This window comes from Salvia miltiorrhiza, chromosome 8 (genome assembly GCF_028751815.1).
Source record: "Salvia miltiorrhiza cultivar Shanhuang (shh) chromosome 8, IMPLAD_Smil_shh, whole genome shotgun sequence".
NCBI lineage: Eukaryota > Viridiplantae > Streptophyta > Magnoliopsida > Lamiales > Lamiaceae > Salvia > Salvia miltiorrhiza.
Genome location: NC_080394.1, coordinates 26163448 through 26184618, shown reverse-complemented (window position 1 = coordinate 26184618; position 21171 = coordinate 26163448). Strand labels below are relative to the sequence as shown.

Here is a 21171-nt window from a genome sequence, read left to right as displayed (position 1 = left end):
AACGTTACAAAAAGGAAATGAGCCTATTAGAGAGTGACGGAGGAAGTTTTTTTTTGTGAAAAATAGAAAAAAATAAATAAATTAATAAAATTTATAAATAAATCAATACCCCCCCCCCCCCGAAAATATGTCATAATTTGTCATTTTCGTCCGTCCATAAAAATATGTCGTAACTTTTTTTTGTCCTTCATAGACCCACCATTTTTTAATTTGTGGGGCTCTTTATCTCACAAACTCTCTCTACCTTTTTTTAAATTTGTGGGTCCTTTCTCTACTAACTAAATAAATAATTAATTTTTTGTTAAAACTCGTGTTGCTTTCTCTTTAAAACTTATATTCGTAGATGGAGGGAAAATAATTTATGAATAGTCGTATTTAGTTAATGCGGTGAAATTTTCACATTTTCCAAAATTTAAATCCAGAGAAGAATGGATATTCATGCGTGACATTGATTATATTTATAAATTTTATTTATTTATTCTTTATTATCATTTCTCACGATTAATTTTAATAAATACCAGTTACAATATAATTTGAATATCTCGCATTCTAGATTTATTCTCATTTCTTACCAATTTATTTATTATTATTGAATCCTTTTCTTCATTATATATGTGTGTGCTCTTCTGGTCCTGTTTGTTCGTCTTAGACGAGTACTCTTTTTCCTTTTCTGGTTTTTCCCTTTGGGTTTTCCATGAAAATGTTTTAATGAGGCTCGACCCTTAGTCTGCTTTCGTGTGCTTTCAAGGGTTTTTAGGTTTTTCTTTTCTTTTTAATAAAATCGCAACTTAATAATTATATATGCGTGTGCGTGTGTGTGTGTGTATGTGTGAAGAGGTTCAAATAAGAGCCATTAATAAAATGAGAATGAGGAATCATTTTCAATCTTTCGATCATCAAGATCTATGGTGGATGCATCATTTTAGTAGAGGGATACATCATACATCATCTATCCTAGAGGGAGCAATTTTTTTTTTTTTGAGTGCATTACTTTTAAAAGTGAATGCATTAGTTTCAAATTATGACGAAAAATGCAATCTTATTATAATCACACTACACACACACCCCCACCCCCCTCCCTCTCTCTCTCTCTCTCTCACACACACACACATATATATGGAGAGATATTAATAAAAACCTATTTTAATGTGAGGAATGAAAACTAATCTTGGCCACTTATTTTTCAAATCTTGCGGTTAAGATTATCTTTCAATATCTTGCTGTTTTTTTTTTAATCATGGGTGCTGATTTGGTGGTCATGGCTGCCTTCTTTCAGCTTTTATGGGGTTCGGTGTGTGGTTTGTGCGGTGGTGGTTTTCGGTGTTTGGGCAGAGCGTCGGATGGAGTTTTTTTCAAGCGTCTGGTGTGCTGGAGTTTGGGCTCTTTCCGGTCGGACTCCTATGGTTTCCCGTCCCCAGCTGCTCAAAGTAGTAGGGTTCGGGGTTTGTCTTGGTCGCCTCTCGCTTCAGCCCCATGGCAGGGTTTGTACGCTAAGCTCCCGAGCATTATTTTTCGCTCGCTTCTAAGCTCCTGCGGTTTTCATGATTTTGTGGAGCTTCTCCTCCCTTTGTTCTCTATCTCTGTTGGTTTTCTTATGCTTAGTGATCATGGGGTTTATTTTCATAGTTTTTGGGACGTGAGTTTGCTTGTTTTGGTTGGGTCAGTATGCTGGTTTTTTCATGTTTTTTGTGTGATTCTTTTTCCCTCTTGTTCTGTTCCGTGGTGGTGTTCTCTTGCGACATTTATTTGGCTTAGCATGGGGCAATGGTTAGTCCGGAGCTTCATATCTTGTGGGATTTTGGTGCAAGTTTGTTGGGCCAATATGAGGTGGGTGATGGTTAGTCCGAAGCTCACTTTGTGTTGGCCTTTTCTTTTTCTTTTTTCCCGAGTTTTTTTTACTGTTCTGTTGGACGAGTACTCTTTTTTCTCTCTTTGAGGTTTTAACGAGGCTCGGCCATTAGTTCGCTTCCATGTGCTTTCAAGGGTTCTTTCAGGCTTTCTTTTCTAATAAAATTTCAATTTAGCAACTACAAATATCATACTCCATCCGTCCCATTACAAATGTCCCACTTTCCATAATGGAATGTCCCATTACAAATGTCACAATCTTTTTTTGGCAATATATTCTCTCTTTATAACTAATATTTAAATAATTTCCACCAACCCACTTTATCTACTTTCTATACATTTTTTAATCTCTGTGCCCAAAGTAATGAGACATTTGTAATGGGACGAAGTGAGTACCATGCAACAATAGATATCAAAGATTTCACAATTTTCTTTTGTGCAACTACAAATATCATATCATGCAACAATCATTCATACAATTGCTCAAATTTTTTCTTTAATTTTCTCCATTCTTTACACGAACAACTATTCGTGCAAACAAACATTAAATTGTGAAACAATAGAAAACAAAGATAATAAAGATTTTACAACTTTTATTTGTGCAACTATGAATATTGTTGTGTCCCGGACAGTCACTGAACTGGTGTATGGGGGGAAAATACACCAGTGGGCTATTTTTCGAAAATCTTTTGTAAAACTAAAGTGAGTATCGACTGATACTGAAAGGTGTAGACTGAAGTCAATAGTGAAAGAGTTTTCAGTTTAGAAAGAGGTTTAGACTAATACTGAATCAGTTTCAGTATTTTGATTTCAGTTAGGTACAAGTCTTTAACTGATAATTCACGTAAGGTTTCAGTCTAGATTTTGAAATCAGATGAGTGTTATAAATTTTACTGAATATCCAAGGATTTGTCAGTTAGACCGATAACACTAGCAGCGGAAATAAAACTTAGGAAATAGCCTTTGTGATTAACACTTAGTCAATTTTTATGTTTCTCTTTGTAGTTTATCAGTTTCAGTTAAATGAAGAGTTTGTGCACAAGTAAGGAATAATAAATACTAAAAGCGATAAACAACATGAGGTTTTTATGTGGTTCGGAAACAAATTCCTACATCCACGGCCAGTTGATCAAACTGACAATCACTATGGGCTTGTGCTTACGGGTGCACAACAAACCTTAAACTGAAACTAGGTTTCAGTGCCAATACACTGGATTGGACTTCTCATCTTCTTCTCAGCTCGCAATTGCAGAGACTACACTTGTCTTACTTGTGGGGGCTAAGAGCTCTTGAGTTCAGACCACTGTCTCGAACTCTCTCTCTCAAACTCTCTTTTCGCTCGATTGAAAAGGGGTTCGAAGTACCAACTAGATTACAGAGAACAGGCTCTCTGCAATCAAGAACTTAGGCTAGGGATTTACAATGAAATCGCCTAAGGGTGTAAGAGAATTTGGGTAATTAGTAAACTGATTTGGACTTTGAATATTCTTTTCTTCGATTCAAACTTTGGATAGCAGTGAATAGGCTGAGTCGCAATTTTGGCAGAGGTTCAGCTTGAGTGTTTGAATCGGTAAAGATTGAAGATGATCCTCGAGCTCTATTTATAGGTGAAGTCTTGAATAGATCTGTTGGTAAGATGGTCTTCATGAATTCAGCTGTTGTGAGATAGATTTGAATTTTCGGCCGAGACTTCAATCTTCGAGGCTCCTGATTTGTTGAAGAATGGGCGTCTTTAGCTGTAGGAGCATGGTGCTTCTGAAAAGTTAGCACGAAAAAGGGAAGCTCTGCACAGGAGAGGACGATCTTCATATCTTTGCATTTAATGCTGCTGTATTTGATGTGTACGTGGCTTCTTTTAAGCTTCAAACTTCAGTCCGATGAAGAATGTTTACTGATACTTGACTTATGTATCAGTCCGCTATTTCCACGTGGCTAGCATTAGTTATTCAGTCATAACTGAATCTTCAGTGAAGTCTTTGTCTTTGTCTTCAGCCAATTCAATTGCAATCTTCAGTCAAGCGGTCTTCAGTCTTTCGATCTTCAGTCTTCAAACCTTCAAGCTAGTTAAATGAACTCTAATACTTGAGTTCAAAAAGATCTAGTCTAGAAAAAGAAAATCTAAGGGTTTTGGTATCATCAAAACTGGGACAATGATATTTCATTAATTTCCCAACAAATATCATACCATGCAACAACATATAACAAAATTTTTCTTTTGTGTAACTATAAATATCATACCATACAACAATCATTCACATAATTGTTCAAAAAAAAATTAAAATTTTCTACATTCTTTATACTATTCGTGCAACAAGAAACATTAAATTGTGCAACAACAAAACCAAGATTTTACAACTTAATTAGAAGAATCAAAGCCATTAATTTTAAGAAAATAAATGGATGAGATTGGTTCTTAGTTCCTATCTTAAGGAGGGTTTCTATGTTAACCCAACAATACATATATATATATATATGAATGAGGTCATGTACTACCCAAGCCTTAGGTAGTATGTAGTATCAATTCGAGACCATACATTTCATACATGTGGCGCACCAAGATTGTGACATGTGGCAGAGGTCTTCCAAGGCCTTCTAAGGAAACATTCGCGCATAGGTAAAATCGGAATAAAAATTTTGAATATTAGAAAAATTAAAAATATTTTCTTTTAGATTTTTTTGAAGCTGACATGTTTTAAATACATAACTTTCACACAAAAATGCATTGCATTTTGCGACACACAAATATATATATATATATATATATATATATATATATATATATATATATAGGGTGTGGTTCTAGAGAGAACTACATTATTTGTGAGAACGGGAGAACCATCAAATCTAATGCATTCACTGTAAAAATTAATGCATTCGCTGTTAAAATTAATGCACTCAAAAAAATAAAAAAATTGCTCCCTCAAGATTCGAACCCAGGATCTGCATTCATCCAACAAGATGATGTATCCACCGTAGATCTTGATGATCGAATGGCTGAAAATGGTTCTCCGTTCTTTTTTTATTTATGGTTCTTTCCTGAACCTCTCCCTATATATATATATATATATATATATATATATATATATATATATTTGCCTTGAAAGGCTTTGGAAGCTCTTTGCCACATGTTGCGTTCTTAGCGTGTCACATGTACAAAATGTTAGAGACAAAGTTTATAGTAGAAGGAAGAAGAAGACGCAGGACGTGCAACAGTAGATTTAATTAGATATCAGTTTTATTTATGTTTATTTTATTTAATTAAGTTAGGTTTATTTCTTTCTCTATTAGAGTCCTTTTCCAATTAGGAAAAATATTTAGGTCAGAATCCTATTCTGTTAAGGAAAGGATTTAGTAGTATAAATAAGGCTTCTCTCCTTACGAGAGAGGCTGTCTAGGATTTGAATTTTGGTCTAGCACAAGTTGCTTTAGAATAGCAGAGTTCCTCTCGTTTGGATTTCTCTTTGTTTTGCCTATTATAATTCCTTAGTTTTGATATCATAATATTATTCCCCTTTAATTTAACACAAAATGTGTGATCTAAATTTGGTACTACATACTATCTAAGAATATGATCCTATCGGGGACATACGCCATGAATGCGCCAGTCACCCCTTTGAATCAAAAACCTGGAATGAAAAGGACTGTGAGCAATACCTAATAAATCAAAAACGTATTAGTCATTAACCATATATTTGAGTTACAATTAATCTTGTAGCTAGATATATATAAGAAGGGATAACACAGGTGTATCAGATTTCATAATATATAAATCAAAAACATATTAGTTATTAACCATATATTTGAGTTACAATATTGTAGCTAGATATATATAAGAAGGAATACAACAGGTATTAATATATATCAAAGATTGATTGAATGATTAATTCTTCTTTCCCAGACCATAAACCACAACAAGCCTTCAGAGAAATATTAATTAATATAATACTATAATTTAGTAGTGTTGAACAACCGTCTCAAAGAACTTTTGTAAAATTTAGAACTGGAAGAACAGTAGAGGATTTCTTGGACGAATTCATCACCAGCTACTAATCAATCTATGCATCAAGTCAATTTCTTGCACCGCATGAACAAAAGAAAAGAAAAAACATGAGGTTGCGTTGCAATCATCACTTTTACTTTTCATTTGATTAGGGTTCAAATCCCACTAAATGTATTTGTGTGTTTTGGCGCAGATGGGATCTTCTGTCCCACAATATTGTGTGTACCACGTGTACCACTCTTCATTTCATTGTTTTATAAATTATTTTTTATGAAAATAAAAATTATTATTATATTAGAAACTCTAATTAGTATTTATCATTGAAAAATTAAAATTTAAAAAATTATATACCCTAACTTTGAATTAATGAACCCAAATAATCTATTATTAATTTAAATAAATATAAAAAAATAATTATAAACCCTAAATAGATGAGTGAACCCTTGTTAATTATCTTTATATTATATAAAAGCATAATAAATTACAATTGAAAAAAAATAATTTTAAAATATAAAAAAATGAAGAGTGGTACACGTGGTACACACTATATTTTGGGACAGAGGATTCCATTTGGTTTTGACCTAAAGGTGGGTGGTTAATGTCCAATGCCTAAGGTCGTGAATTTGAATCTATCATGTCTTTAAATTTATTTATTTATTTGTGTAATTTATCAAAAAAAAATCATCAAATACAAACAAGTGGTAAAAGAGGACTTTAAGTATTAATGAAATTGGGGGATGATATGGACTGAACGAGCAAGATATCAAGTTTGAAGGAGTCTTTTGCCTAAGAATACTAAAGCCGTTGAAGATTAGTCATAATTACAAGCATAATCCTGTCGTCGCGTGCACATATTTTGATTGACTTAAAACTGCATGTTTGGAAATCAATAATATAATCATGAGAAAAGAAAAAGGGAAATAAAAATAAAAATGATAAATGATAATAACAATGGTGTTTAAATTAATGAAGGTGCGTTAGTGGGGGGACTAATAAAAATATTACTAGTATTTAAGAAATTTGTGGAGTGAATCGTGATGGATGGATGTTAGAAGTTGGGCAGCTTAAATGCCCAAATGTGGAACCATTGATGCAAATATAATTAAGACGGCAGCTAACAGCTAGCGGTAGCATGCATCTATCTGACCTAAGATAATTAGCATTTAATCAGGCCAATATCACACCCCTCCGCCAACTACCTAACCCCAACCCCAAATAATTAGAGCCACATATGATATGATATGAATTAGTAGTTCATCATTTCAGATATGAATCATGAATCCTATCAACTAATGAGAGTTGCGGTACAAATATATATTTAGGTAATTACTCAGGTTAACCTTTTGTTTAAAGGTAAAGTAGGGTCACATTTATTTAGTTTGTTAGTTGAGGCCAGCCACCTGTTTCCTCCCTTCTTTAATACAACTCTTTGCCAAACTCCCCATTAATATTTCATTTCTTAAAATTCCAATGAAATACTACAATACGCTTGGTTCACAACGAGGCGCCAAGTGGGCTCCAAAACTGGAAATGGAGTGGAATCAGAAAATGAACTGGGAATAATAGTCATATATACCATACAAAAATAGAGAAAAATGATTCATTTAATAAACTAATCAATGGGAACTCGCTTTCTCACATCACATGGCCACTTGGTCAAATATATAAGCCCACATGGATGAACAACGTTACCTATAATTTGTAAACCCTGTTTCTTGCACAAGTAATCCAATCCATCTGTTTCACTTGGTTGGTGAACTATCTTTCTCTACACCATTAATCATATATATCATATATACCCAAAATCGCTCCACATTTCTTGCATCCAAATTTGATTTTTTTTCTCACCCAATGGAGAGCATCGACGTGAATGAGGAGAGGCTTCTGGCGGAGGTGGACTTCAAGGACTCTTCCTCCGTGGTCATCAAAATCCGGCGCAAGCTGCCGGACTTTCTTCACTCGGTGAAGCTCAAGTATGTGAAGTTAGGATACGGGTACTCGTGCAACCCGGCGACGGCGCTCCTCTTCCTGGCAGTGGTGCCTCTGTTCTTATCGGCGAAGACGCTCCTCCTCGACACGGCCACCGTCCTTGTGGGGTCCACCGCCCTGACCCTGATGGTGGGCGTGTACTGGGCCAAGAGGCCGCGGCCGGTGTACCTGGTGGACTTCGCATGCTACAAGCCCCACGACGAGAGGAAGATGTCCGTGGATTCATTCCTCAAGATGACGGCGGAGAATGGAGGTTTCGAGGCGGAGTCGATCAACTTCCAGAACAAGATCTCCCACCGGTCGGGGCTGGGCAACGAGACGTACTTCCCGAGGGGGATCACCTCCCACCCGCCCAACCTCTCCATGGAGGAGGCGCGGCTGGAGGCGGAGGCCGTCATGTTTGGCGCCCTCGACTCCCTCTTCAGCACCACGGGGATAAGGCCCTCCCAAATCGGGATTCTCATAGTCAACTGCAGCTTGTTCAACCCCACGCCGTCCCTCTCCTCCATGATCGTCAACCACTACAAGCTGAGGACGGACATCAAGAGTTTCAACCTGGGAGGGATGGGGTGCAGCGCGGGCCTCATCTCCATCGACCTCGCCAAGCACCTGCTGCAGGCCAACCCGGACACCTACGCCGTCGTCGTCAGCACCGAGAACATCACCCTCAACTGGTACTTCGGCAACGACCGCTCCATGCTGCTCTGCAACTGCATCTTCCGCATGGGGGGCGCCGCCATACTGCTGTCCAACAAGGCCAGGGACAGGCGCCGCTCCAAGTACGAGCTCGTCCACACGGTGCGGACCCACAAGGGGGCCGACGAGAAGAGCTACAACTGCGTGTACCAGAGGGAGGACGACAAGGGCGTCGTCGGGGTGTCCTTGGCCAGGGAGCTCATGGCCGTGGCCGGGGACGCCCTCAAGACCAACATAACCACGCTGGGGCCGCTCGTGCTGCCGCTGTCGGAGCAGCTCATGTTCCTCGTCAGGCTGCTCAAGAGGAAGCTGCTGGGGGCCAGGGTCAGGCCCTACATACCGGACTTCAAGCTCGCCTTCGAGCACGTGTGCATCCACGCGGGCGGGAGGGCCGTGCTCGACGCCATCGAGAACAACCTGCAGCTCACCGAGTGGCACATGGAGCCTTCGCGGATGACGCTGCACAGATTCGGCAACACGTCCAGCAGCTCCCTCTGGTACGAGCTCGCCTACACGGAGGCCAAAGGCCGAGTGTCCGGAGGGGATCGGCTCTGGCAGATCGCCTTCGGCTCCGGCTTCAAGTGCAACAGCGCCGTCTGGAAAGCGCTCAGGGAAATCCCCGCCGAACAATGCCTCTACCCTAATAATCCTTGGTCTGATTGTATCCATAAATACCCTCTCCACATTCCACCTACCTCTGCCACTTAGCCAACTATACATCCTCTCTACATTACATATATACTCACCTCACACAACTATCAATTCATCATTATATCATTCATCTCTTACAATTACATCAACTTAATTTCACTGTTTTCCATAGTTTTTTTTTTTTTTTTCAAATGCACCAACTCAGGTGCTCGACCAAATTGATATATAACGTGTCTGCCAACATGGTTAAATTGGTATATGGTCAAAACGACAGAGTTCGCCGTTTTCACTCAAAAATGTAAGTGTAATTATTTCAATTTAATAAAACGTTTATTTTGGTTTCAATTTGATTGAAATTGCTTGGCGTAAGATAAACAAGAGGAGCATTAGGTTTGTGTATTTGAATAACTAAAATGTTGGCATAAAAACTAAAAAACGCTCAACATTCGTGTACGTAAAATTAGTACAAATTAATGAGGCTCATTAATGTATACCAATTTAGTCCGCATGAATTCTGTTCTTCGTCCACCTCTGTATCCTAACGTATGATTATGTGGATGACCACCGCCAACTATTTGTGCATAGATTGCAAACAAAATATATATATGCACAAGTGAAGGCAAGCGAACAATTAAATTTAATTTGGTTGGTCGTAAATTGCAGTTGAATTTTGATACTATTTGTTATGATATGGATTAAAGAAAAATATCAGCATGTCCATGTGTCTAATTCCCGTCAGTCGCAAACCATCAAAGGAGAATCATTATATTTTTCAAATCAAAGGAGAATCATTAATATTAATATATTATAATTGACATTCCTTAAGAAACATCTTTTCTTTGTATGATTATGAAAGAGTAAAATTTTGGAATAGCCAAAATGAATCATAAAACACAAATTATGGTCACTCATTGAAAAAACATAAATTTTGGCCATTTTTATAGTTTTGGGACGTTTTTGCCCTTAATTGGGCGGACTGGGTAGGGTCAGGAGCGCGGGTCGCGTGCCGGGTAGGATCAGGCACGCGGGTCGGGTTAGGCACTTATGGCACTATAAGTGCCAACGAAATTTTTTTTTTACTCCCCCTGCCCTGTCTACCCCCCAGACCCCCAACCCCACCCACCCCCAAGCCAAAAAATTTTACTTTATTATTTTATTTTATGGCACTTATGGCACTAATAGTGCCATAAGTGCCAACGGAAATCCAAAATAAAATAAAGTAAAATGGTCTTTTTAGCACTTATGGCACTATTAGTGCCATAAGTGCCAAACATGCAGAACAAATATAGAAACAACAGCATCATCTAAACCCTAAATGGATAATCTAAACCCTAAATGGAACATCTAAACCCTAAATGGATAATCTAAACCCTAAATGGAATATCTAAACCCTAGGGGAAGTGTTTAAAAAGTTCTTTTTGGCTTGGTGGTAAGTGGGGGGGTGGGTGGGGTCGGGGGTCTGGGGGTAGACAAGGCAGGGGAAGTAAAAAATAAAAATTGGCTTGGGGGTGGGTGGTGGGGGGGTGGGGTCGGGGGTCTGGGGGGTAGACAAGGCAGGGGAAGTAAAAAAAAAAAAAAAATTGGCTTGGGGGTGGGTGGTGGGGGGTGGTGGGTGGGGGTGGGTGGGGTCGGGGGTCTGGGGGTAGACAAGGCATGGGTTAATCCCTAAATCTGGATCCGGGTCAAAGAAAGGTGTTGGATCTATTGGGTTAAATGGTAGATTAGGTAGAGCACATAAAAGATGTCCAAATATTGATATTTTAAATTTTGTGGACAAAATTTAAGTTTCAATCACCAATAGGGCCATCCGCCCTATTGTTTCATTATGAAATACTCCCTCCGTCCACTAATTGTTGGCCTAGGAGGCAAAACACGGATTTTAAGAAAAAATGTAGTGAGTGGAGAAAGGGACCCACAAAATATATTGTTTATTAGTTGAGTGGAGAAAGGGACCCACAAAGTATATTGTTTATTAGTTGAGTGGAGAAAAAGTGTATTGGTTATTGGGACCCACCAATTAAAAAATTATAAAGACTTACTATAAATGGATAGGACATTTTTTGGTGGACGGACCAAAAAGGAAAGTAGTCCAACAATTAGTGGACGGAGGGAGTATCTTTTGTGAGCGGACATAAATAATCCTAATAAGATTGGTTGTTGGGCATTGAGCCCAATTCGAAATGAATCCTCTAATAATAATAAATGATGTGGCATATTAATATGAAGATGAGAATAAGGCAGTAAAATGTGGAGCGCGCTAGCCCTACCCGTGTCCCTCTCCTCCGCCCCAAAGCCAAAGCGTGAGTTAGTGGGCGTGAGTAGACATCAAATGGGTATAGGCGAAGGCGGTAAGGCGGAGCAGCGGCTGAGTGGTTCCGATGTATTGATGGCGCTCCAGAGAGCCGCAGCCAACAAATATAAGGAGAAAGCGAATAGGATTCACGATAATGATGCAGCAGCAGCAGCCAGAGGGAATGAGCAGTCATCCACAGTTAAGCCCATCCGCATCGATCCTCAATGGCCTCATCAATTGCACCAGCTGGAGACCAGACTTCGTCAACTCCCTCATGCCTGATACATCTTCTCTTCCTTCTTCCCAATAATTTGCGTCTTTTTCTCTTCCCCACAGTCCTAAATTGTAAAGCACTTTATTTGACTATTTTAAGATGGTGTTCAACTTTATGGTGTAGATAAATTTAATTTAATACTCCCTCCGTCCCATAATAAGTGGCCACATTTCCTTTTTCGTCTGTCCCACTATAAGTGGCTGCTTTCTAAAAATGGCAAAACTTTACTTTAATTAAGTCAACAATTACTCACTAATTTGATCAACAATTGTAGGCCACTTTCTAAAAATGCCAAAATTACTTTAATTAAGTCAACAATTACTCACTAATTTGGTCAACAATTATAGGCCACACTCTATTAAAACATATAAGGACGGAGGGAGTAGTATGTTATGATATGTTATTTGATTACATAGATTTAGCAAGACTCATGACTCCTAAATTTATACTTAGTCTATTCCAATTTTTAGTATTCATATTTTCCTTTTTGATCATCTCAACCACTCTATTAAAATCCGTACCCTTTATAAATGGATAGTGAAGATTGAGACGGAGAGAGCATTAGATAATTTTGAATTATTTCGGAACAATATAATATAGAGTCATTCGAATGTATCCTAAATCTTTATCATCATAGCAAGTTTATGCACAAAAATCGAATTCATCATCAACTTTATCTCTTGCTCTTAATCTTTTTAAGTTATTGATACTACAATTCCCAAATTGGTAAAGTTGCATATTCAAATTCTGCAGACCCAACTCTTATCTTGGGAAGAAATGAATAACGATGTTAAAATCAGATGAGGAAAACCACCACATACTGGTCGTTTGAATTAATCAGATACACCCAATAATGCTGCTGAATTGAAATTTTATTGAAAGAGAAAAGCAAAAAGAAAACCTAAGAACCCATGAGTGCACCAGACGCAAACAAGGGGCCGAGTCTCGTTAAAACCTTCTTAAGGCAAACCCACCGCCCCCAGCCAGAACCCAGCGCACTGGAACTCTGAGAAAACTGGGAACGACACTCAAGCCCCACGACCCGGCCGTTGGTGAAAGCGCCGGCAGAGTCTTCCAAGCAGTCAAGTAAACCAGCCCCAGAAACCACAGAGCAGCTAACAAAAAACACCAACGGGAGTCCGACCGAAACAAGCCAAAGCCCAACGCACCGGGACTCTGAAAAAACTGGAAACGACACTCCAGCCCAATAACCAAGCTCGCACCTGCCACTGAAGCTATGGACCGCCACCCAACTAAGCAAGAGAAACGCCCACTGCCAAGATTAATGGGCACGCACAAAGGTCTTGTGAAGATCATTATGAACAAGAGGAACAATATCCGCAATAGCCTCGTCCCACCAGCCGTCATCCTGAACTTTAGAGGCTAAATGATCCGCAACTAATAATGCAAAGAGGGTGTTTTTGTTAACGTTAGAGAGCTTATAAGTTGTCAAAATGTTTGATGGTCGAGATTAAGAAAAAAAAAATTGAGTTAAAAGACAGAATTTTTGAATTAGAGAAAATAACAAATCATAATAAAAATAATCTTATAAAATGGTTATTGTTTTATATTCAAACTTAATTTACCAATGTATCAACAGAGTTTAAAAGTTTATTTTGAAGTCATACCAACATTGAATATCCTAGCACAAGCTACGTGTGTGTCAGTGCATCTCAACGGCATTGATTAGTGAATAGTATTTCTTTTGGTTTTGGCGATTTACAAAATCTGAATTGCATTGTTTTAGCCGATGGCTATTTGTGGATGGAGATACAATTTGTCTAATAACAAAACCCCAAAGAAGAAACTCGTATATAAACTCGCCAACAATCTTTTCCATTCAACAAACTAGCAAAATGGCAATCAACATTAGAGAGGGATTGAATTGCTGTCACGGACTCATGGTCTCTAATGCTTAGATTCACCACCTTCATTTCCCCACTACTACCAACATTGGATTAACCAAAACGTATAGCTCAGGGTTATAATCATCTAGCTAATCCAAGTACATTTCCTCTCCACTTCTAGTAAGGCCTGTACCGTCTATTACGGTTACTATCATCAGCACCATTGCCACCTCCCCGCGCTTGTGCTCCACCACCACCACCACCATTACTTCTATCATTCCTCCGTGGTCTCACAGGCTGAGGAATCTGTACACCAGGCTGCTGTCTGCAATATACATAAGTTTGTCACAACGATACGCACTATTTCTTCATTCTCATACTGTGACATATATGAGGCAACTTACAGAACATAGCCAATTCGACCGTCGGGTAAAACCATTGGCACCATCTGCATTCCTGCTGGCATTGGCCCCCTTCCATAAATCATAGGCTGCTGAAAATGTCCCAGCATGTTAGAACACACAATCAAAGGAAAGAATAGAAACTGAACAAAAAAAGCAGAGTGACTACCTGCTGAAAACCAGCAGCCCCACCATATCCAGTAGCTATAGACGCATAGGGATTTACTGGTATGCCAGCATATCCTGGATGAGGAATGTAGTTTGGAACTTGAGGATTGTGGGGATTAGCTGCATCAAACTTCTTCTCAGCCTGAGGCTTCGCAAGGACAACTTCTAACGCCTGGCCTGCAAGTATGTTTTACTAATATCATTCTTTGTCCAAATACTTCAACAAGGAAGATGTGCACCCTTGCTGAAATTAAGGGCAAAGGCATAGCTTTCTGGTGCATTATTATCATAACAAACAAGATTTGACCAACTCTGAAATTAGCACACCCAAATGACTTCAGCGCCCATTTGCATTTCCCATTAGATGCATGCCTCATCATGGCATCAAATGCCATAAATTGTATGAGTTCATCACAGATTGACAATACTAATCAAACATGGAAATTTATCCTAGATAATAAAGAAATATGTGGGAACAAACCATTTATCTCGTATTTTTCTGTCTCTTTGACAGCTTTAAGGGCACTTGATCTTTCTGCATAGTGTATGAAGCCAAAATCTCTTTTCCCACCAGCTTTAGCAGGTGGCATAACAACTTTTGTGACTTCCCCATGTTGCTGGAAGATTTCCTTTAATTGTTCGGTTGGTGTATTCTCAGGAATGTTCTTCACATACAGGGCCTTGACCTAAATAGACATCAAAAAAGAAAGTCTAAAAATAACTTCACAACAAGCATTAAGTACAGCAACATAAGTATCCTGCTCACAAAGCATAGCAACATAAGCATTTCATAAGCCCATACAAGCAAGAACAGAGAACGAGCAACTACCAGTGGACCAGTGGTGGGACAACACAGCGGCACTGTCATGAGTCTATTTTCGTATTCTTGTTCTTTATTCTTTTTCCTTTTTTTTTGTTTAAGTTTGGGACTCTATTTTCATATTCAAGTGGTTAATATCTGGATAAATGTTGCTCTTGCATCAAAATCAATATCATGAATAAATGTTCCTCCTGTTTCAAGCAATTAGTCTTGCCATGACAGATAATAACCAAATGTAACACATACAACTAAGAATAAATAGATAAATGAGAATTATAGCAAGACAAAATCCATTCTCATTGCAGGGTAATCACAAACCAACACACTTCCCCACTAAAGTTGTGTATATTTGCCCCAGAACTTCTCATAATGGAGTACACTAAATTAGCAATGCACAATGAGGTAAAATGGAATTTAACTTATGTCAGTCGTTTTCCAGTGATAACATCTTGTATGTCACTCCACAGTGAGAAGATATCGAAGCCATTTGAAGCATTCATCATCAGAATGTTAAAATCCAGCACTTCAAAGAATGAGAGTATCTAAACTACTTTCCAGACTATGAAGCTCGAAAGAAAGCTTCAAATATCAATGTGTGGACATTAATGGTAAGGGAAATTTGAGTTTTGAAATTATACCTGAGCAGCAGCAGCAGAATGATCAGGTGTAATCTTCGGGTCAGCCCATGTTACAGTTGGTGTGTTACCATCCAGCTTGAAGCTCGCAGCAGCCATCTTTTGCCTGGAATAATCAGCACAAGCATTGTTGTAATATTCCACAAAGGCAAAACCACGATTACGACCAGGGTTCTGAGGATCCTGTAGCAATAAAGTGAAAAAGGTCAAATAATGAGAAGTTGAGAACCAATGTACTTGCTGACAGACAGCTGAGCTCTTTTGCGATTAAAATAGCCACAGATACCTTTATTAGCTCGATGGTTTCAGCACCAGGACCTGTCGATTCAATTATTTTTCTGAAATCATCTTCACTCCATCCCTTAGGTACATTGCCTATGAACAATCTGTATTTAGTTTCTGAAAGTGAGCATCGCAGCGTCCTGCCCTGAATTGAAGAAAGACACAGTTGATTAACAAAGAAAATTATTTTTGATGCAAACAAGCAGAATGACAGAAATAGAAAAAAGTTAGCACAACAAAGGCTACCATTGTCTCCATTAGAAAAATGCAAATAAAAGGAATATTCTGTCAATATTTTTCTAGGCATAAGGTGCAAATCACCTTGAATTCCTTGTTGTGTAATTCTTCAATTGCCTTTTGTGCCTCATCTTTTGTTCTGAAAGCTACAAAAGCAAAGCCCTTGCTTTCACCAGTATCCCTATTCTTCATTACCCTTATCTGCTAAATGATGAAGCTATGAGTAATAAACAGAAATAGTATATGCATAAAGATATCTGTTTGCTACAAACAATTTGTAGATAATATTTTTCCTCCTATATATCCACTGACCTCAAAGATCTCACCAAGGGGTTCACAAAGTTCCCTCAAGTCTTCCTCTGAAATATCTCGAGAAAGTCCTCCAATGAAAACTTCAGAGCCATGGGGTGGAAGATCAAGAAGTTCAACATGTTTCTCTTTCTCATCTTCGTTAATAGATGCTGAATTCTCTTTATCTTCCATATCCCCAATGCAGATATCATTTTTATCTGTTCCTGGAGATTGACCTTTCTCACCATCCTCACTTTTTGTATCCTCCTGAGGCTCTTCTTCATTTTCTTCACCACCTTCTCCAGCTCCTTCATCTTCCATGGGTTCTTCATCATCTTCTTCAGTGTAGTTATCATCATCAAGATCCACACGGTCCTCAACTTCAGTATTCTCTGCCATGATTCTCTTAGGTTTCAAGTGTTGTCACACAATAAACACAATTTGAGGCCTTGACTCCACCAATAGAATCTGCATGCTTACATTGTTATTATGGCAGCAGGGAAAAGACAAAACCATCTGCAGATTTCATTGACATGGGCTGAAAGGCATTTAACTATGAAGAATTTGAAAAGCATCATTTCGGGTTCTTAAAAATGTGATATGCTAGGAAACAGGTGATTTCACTTCCATCTTCTTGGGTAGTATATGGTAAGTTCGAGGAAATTGGAAGTTTTGGGGTGTCTAACCAGATATTCAAGGTCCATTGCTTACGAACAAAAGTTCTGTTTTTATATTTCTGCTGCCACTAGCTAGATTTCGGATTCCGGAGAAAAAGGGCATCATTCACAGTCAACAGCGCATTTGATAATTGTTTCAGTTTCCTGACGAGTAAGCTGTCGTAGGAAATTATTCTCCGAATGAAACCAACACCAGAAACTGGAAATCCATTTTGACAAATTTCCATTTCTAAAACCAAAGGTAACAAGGGGAATGGACTCCAAATCAAGATCAAATATGCTCCCACACTAGCCTAATCCATTGGTGCAACACCCTAATCCAGGAATAAGGAAACCAAAGAAATGTGTTTGCCCCATACAAAATAAGCAGGCAACAGAGTGCACCCACTTGAAAGGCTTGCAAGGAACCCAAAAATTCAAACTTCACCATGCTATATGTGTATTTATATGATACTATTATGTTATGTACATCTTGATACACCAATCCAATGGATAATAATTGAAAAACCAATAGAATAATACATATATATAGTACATGTATCACGAAAGGGCTAGACTGACAACCCATACCAATCGAACAAGGTCTAATCCCCCCCCCCCAAAAAAAAAAAAGAACACAAATAGTTTAGGTAAATCATAAACCCTCAAGAAAATTAAAAAATAAACAGCTCTCAATCCAAACGCCGACAGCCAGCCCTCGACTGAAACACACCAAAAGTAAAATTAAATAAATAACCCCCCATCCTAGAAGTCGGCGTAAGTCCAGATAGCAAAGAATTTCAACCCAAAGAGCAATCAAAACTAAGCGGCTTTCAAGAGGGGGATGCACGTATAAATATAAGAGTCAGCGAATCAAGGGCAAAACCAGAAAAGGATATATGTATGTGTTTATGTATGTATGTGAGAGTAAACAGCAGCAGAAGTATTTGGAAGAAAGCAGGAGGAGATTTGAGAAAGACTTTGCATACCAAAAATTTCTTTTTCATTTTATGGGATTTCCCTTTACCTTTTCTCTCTATGTGGAGTGTGAGATCTATCCGAAACAATCTGAGAGAGAAAGAGGCACCTCCTCCCTCTTTTATTTGGCTTCCACAATTCTGACCTAATTTGCTGCCTTTGCCCTCTTCACCCCGTAATTTTCATTTCTCGTATAGGGATACCCATGTCTTTTTTGCTATATAGCTTCTTCCTTTGACCGTTTATTTTTGTTACTCGTCGCGAGATTTATAACTACACCTTTTGACTTTTTTAAGGGCATTAATTTTTAATTACTTTTTTAAGCCTCATTAATTTTAATTACTTTTAATTTTACACATCAATTTTCAAATAAATCGTACTCCCTCCCTCCCCAAAAAGTTACCCTAATTTCCTTTTTGAAGTGTCCCCCAAAATTTTGCTCCAATCTCCTTGCTTTCTATTTCTGTACATGATTTCACCATTAATTTTACAATTACAATCATTTAAACACTATTTTTGTACATATGGTCCACCATCAATTAACATTTTACCAGCTTTTATTAAAACTTATGCCGCTCCCCTTGGGACAAACTTTTAAGGGACGGAGGTAGGGATGGTAATGGATCCTGGACCCGATCTAGATCCGCGGATCCAAATCCTTTTTTTAGGATCTGGGCCTTAAGAAAAATGGACCAAATGGATCTGGACCGGATCTGAGTTATTCCTATAATTTCCGGATCTGAATCTGGAGCAAAAAATCTGAGACCCAGATCCGGTCCATGGATCCATTTATATATAAAAATATATATAATGTTATTTATTTTTATCTAACTCTAATCTAATATCTATGACTAATCTATATATCTCTTTTCATAAATAATATATAATGCAATTAAAGATAATATTTTACTTTTATTTTAATTTAAATTTTAGTTTTCATTATTATTATTATTATTATTATTATTATTATTATTATTATTTATAACATTAATTTTCTTTTTTCTATGTAAAATAGAGGACACATTGTTCCACTGTTATTTAGTACTTGATTATTATATTCTTATTGTTATTAAACTTTGATAATATTTTTATAGAATATGGTTAATTCATTTATTTTGAATTATTGTTGAAAATCTTGACAATAATTATAATTTTATTTGGGATTAATTTAAGATTTATAAATTTATTTTAAAAGATAAAAAGTATGGATTCGGGTCTGGACTCGAGACCATGTGGATCTTATGGATCTGGACCTGGATCTCATTTTTTTGGATCCAATGGATCTGAACCGAATCTGGGCCTAAGTCAAAAAATCCAGATCTGGATCTCGACCAAGCCAGATCCGATCCAGATCCGGCCCATTGCCATCCCTAGACGGAGGGAGTAAAAAATAATACTGATATATAAAAGTAGTAAAAATATAATGGATAATTCTCGTATAACCACGTAAATAACAATACTACAATTTATGTGGTCAATGTGGACTAAAAAGACAAAAGTGTCCATCTTATTATGATACTATTTTCGTCCCATAAGAATGTGCATGATTGTTAATGATACGAATTTTAATAAATATTAAGTGAATCTTGAATGTATTATGAGTAGAAGAAGGGGTCCATTTTTATTACTCCCTCCGTCCGCCAAAAGTATTCCACTTTGGCTGGGCACGGAGTTTAATAAAATTGGAGATGATGTTAATGTAGTGGAGAAATGGTCCCACCACTTTATGAGATGTGTGGTTGAGATTGAATTTGGGGTGGGTTTTTTTGTAAATAAAGAGTGTTTGTAAGGATAAAATATAAAGGTGGATGGTGGGACCATGGCTTAAAAAGGAAAGTGGAATACTTTTTGCGGACGCCAAATATAGTAATTGTGGAATACTTTTGGCGGACAGAGGGAGTATAATATTGTGATAGTGAAATAAGAAAAGTAAAAAATTTGTAGTGGACCATCTGTGATAAAGTTGTAAATAGGCTCATAAAGTAGGATAAAAAAATAAGAGGTTTGTGGTGGAGTAGTGTCCAAAAAAAGAAAATGCACATTTTTATAGGACGGAGATAGTATAAACTAATATTAGTATGCCCATCCGTGTGATGCACACGGCACACCCATCATTGAAAATAAATAACATGTTTAAATAAATAAATATAAATATTAGGTTCTCATATATATATATATATGGTGCAGTTATAATGAGAACCACACTTATCGTGAGAACATAAGAACCATTAAAATCAATGCATCTGCTATATAAATTAATGCATTCGCTATTAAATTTAATGCATCCGAAAATAATAAAATTTTTGTTCCCTTCAGGATTCGAACCCAGGATCTGCATTCATTAACCAAGATGATGCATCCACCGTAGATCTTGATGATCGAATGGCTTAAAATGGTTCTCCGTTCTAATTTTATTTAGTGGTTCTTATTTGAACCTCTCCCTATATATATATATATAGGGGCACGCTCCAGTGAGACCCCCTATTTTTCGTGTAACATGAGTACAATGAATAAGACATATAATACTAATGAACAAAACGCATATCTAATGAACAAGATGTATATACTGATGAAAAATAAAATTTTAAAAATTCGTAATGAATAAGATATATATACTGATGAACAGGGCCGTATATACTGATGAACAATGCAGTATATACTGATGAATATCAAAATTTAAAATATTCTGCTCCCTCCAGGATTCGAACCCTGCGAAAAAAAATCACCCTCCAGATACAATATCAGCCATAGGATTGATAAAATAAACGCACCAGATCGTGCCCTAGATCTCATTAAAATTAGGGGGTCTCATTGGAGCGGCCCCCTATATCTATATATATATATCATAATTAATATATAAGCAAATACAAAATATGTTTTAAAAATAAAATAAAATAATCCACATCAATTACTTAATAAAACCCATAATTTGAAACGTAAATTTTCTATTTGTATAAAGTGTAATGATAATTATAGCTATTAGACAATTGAAAATTATTTGATAATGAAATTTAGCATTACACATTATTATTATAGAGTATTAGGCGTCATAATATATAAATTAATTTTAATATACATAACTAATTATTCATCTACAAAATTATA

The 21171-nt window shown here is 37.4% G+C and overlaps 2 protein-coding genes across 5 annotated transcripts; one reads left to right on the top strand and one right to left on the bottom strand.

The window, feature by feature from the left end:
• The first annotated feature begins 7289 nt into the window (after positions 1-7289).
• Positions 7290-9343, top strand: LOC130997303 (3-ketoacyl-CoA synthase 1). The gene has a single exon (XM_057922578.1). It carries the CDS (start codon positions 7700-7702, stop codon positions 9239-9241), a length of 1542 nt encoding a protein of 513 aa, XP_057778561.1. The 5' UTR covers positions 7290-7699; the 3' UTR covers positions 9242-9343.
• A 4223-nt stretch (positions 9344-13566) lies between these two features.
• LOC130997302 (heterogeneous nuclear ribonucleoprotein Q) lies at positions 13567-18306 on the bottom strand. 4 transcript variants are annotated; one of them, XM_057922574.1, is made up of 9 exons: positions 18116-18306; positions 16454-16900; positions 16226-16342; positions 15909-16049; positions 15626-15805; positions 14649-14853; positions 14169-14344; positions 14003-14091; positions 13567-13923 (listed from the first exon to the last, which is right to left on the bottom strand). In XM_057922574.1, the coding sequence occupies exons 2-9, from the start codon at positions 16829-16831 to the stop codon at positions 13776-13778; spliced, it is 1434 nt and encodes a 477-aa protein (XP_057778557.1). In that variant the 5' UTR covers positions 16832-16900; positions 18116-18306; the 3' UTR covers positions 13567-13775. The 4 variants fall into 4 exon arrangements, with proteins under 4 accessions (XP_057778557.1, XP_057778560.1, XP_057778558.1 ...); XM_057922577.1 differs by having other exon boundaries at positions 14003-14088; XM_057922575.1 differs by having other exon boundaries at positions 14003-14088; positions 18078-18252.
• Positions 18307-21171: the final 2865 nt, after the last annotated feature.

What these genes read in the sequence shown, in the direction of transcription:
- LOC130997303 (XM_057922578.1), top strand. Translation starts at nt 7,700, where the DNA reads ATGGAGAGCATCGACGTGAATGAGGAGAGGCTTCTGGCGGAGGTGGAC.
- LOC130997302 (XM_057922574.1), bottom strand. Translation starts at nt 16,831, where the DNA reads ATGGCAGAGAATACTGAAGTTGAGGACCGTGTGGATCTTGATGATGAT. An exon ending in ATTCTGCTGCTGCTGCTCAG is followed by an intron (nt 14,854 to 15,625) that starts GTATAATTTCAA and finishes ATGTCTATTTAG; the next exon opens with GTCAAGGCCCTGTATGTGAA. An exon ending in AGAAAAATACGAGATAAATG is followed by an intron (nt 14,345 to 14,648) that starts GTTTGTTCCCAC and finishes ACATACTTGCAG; the next exon opens with GCCAGGCGTTAGAAGTTGTC.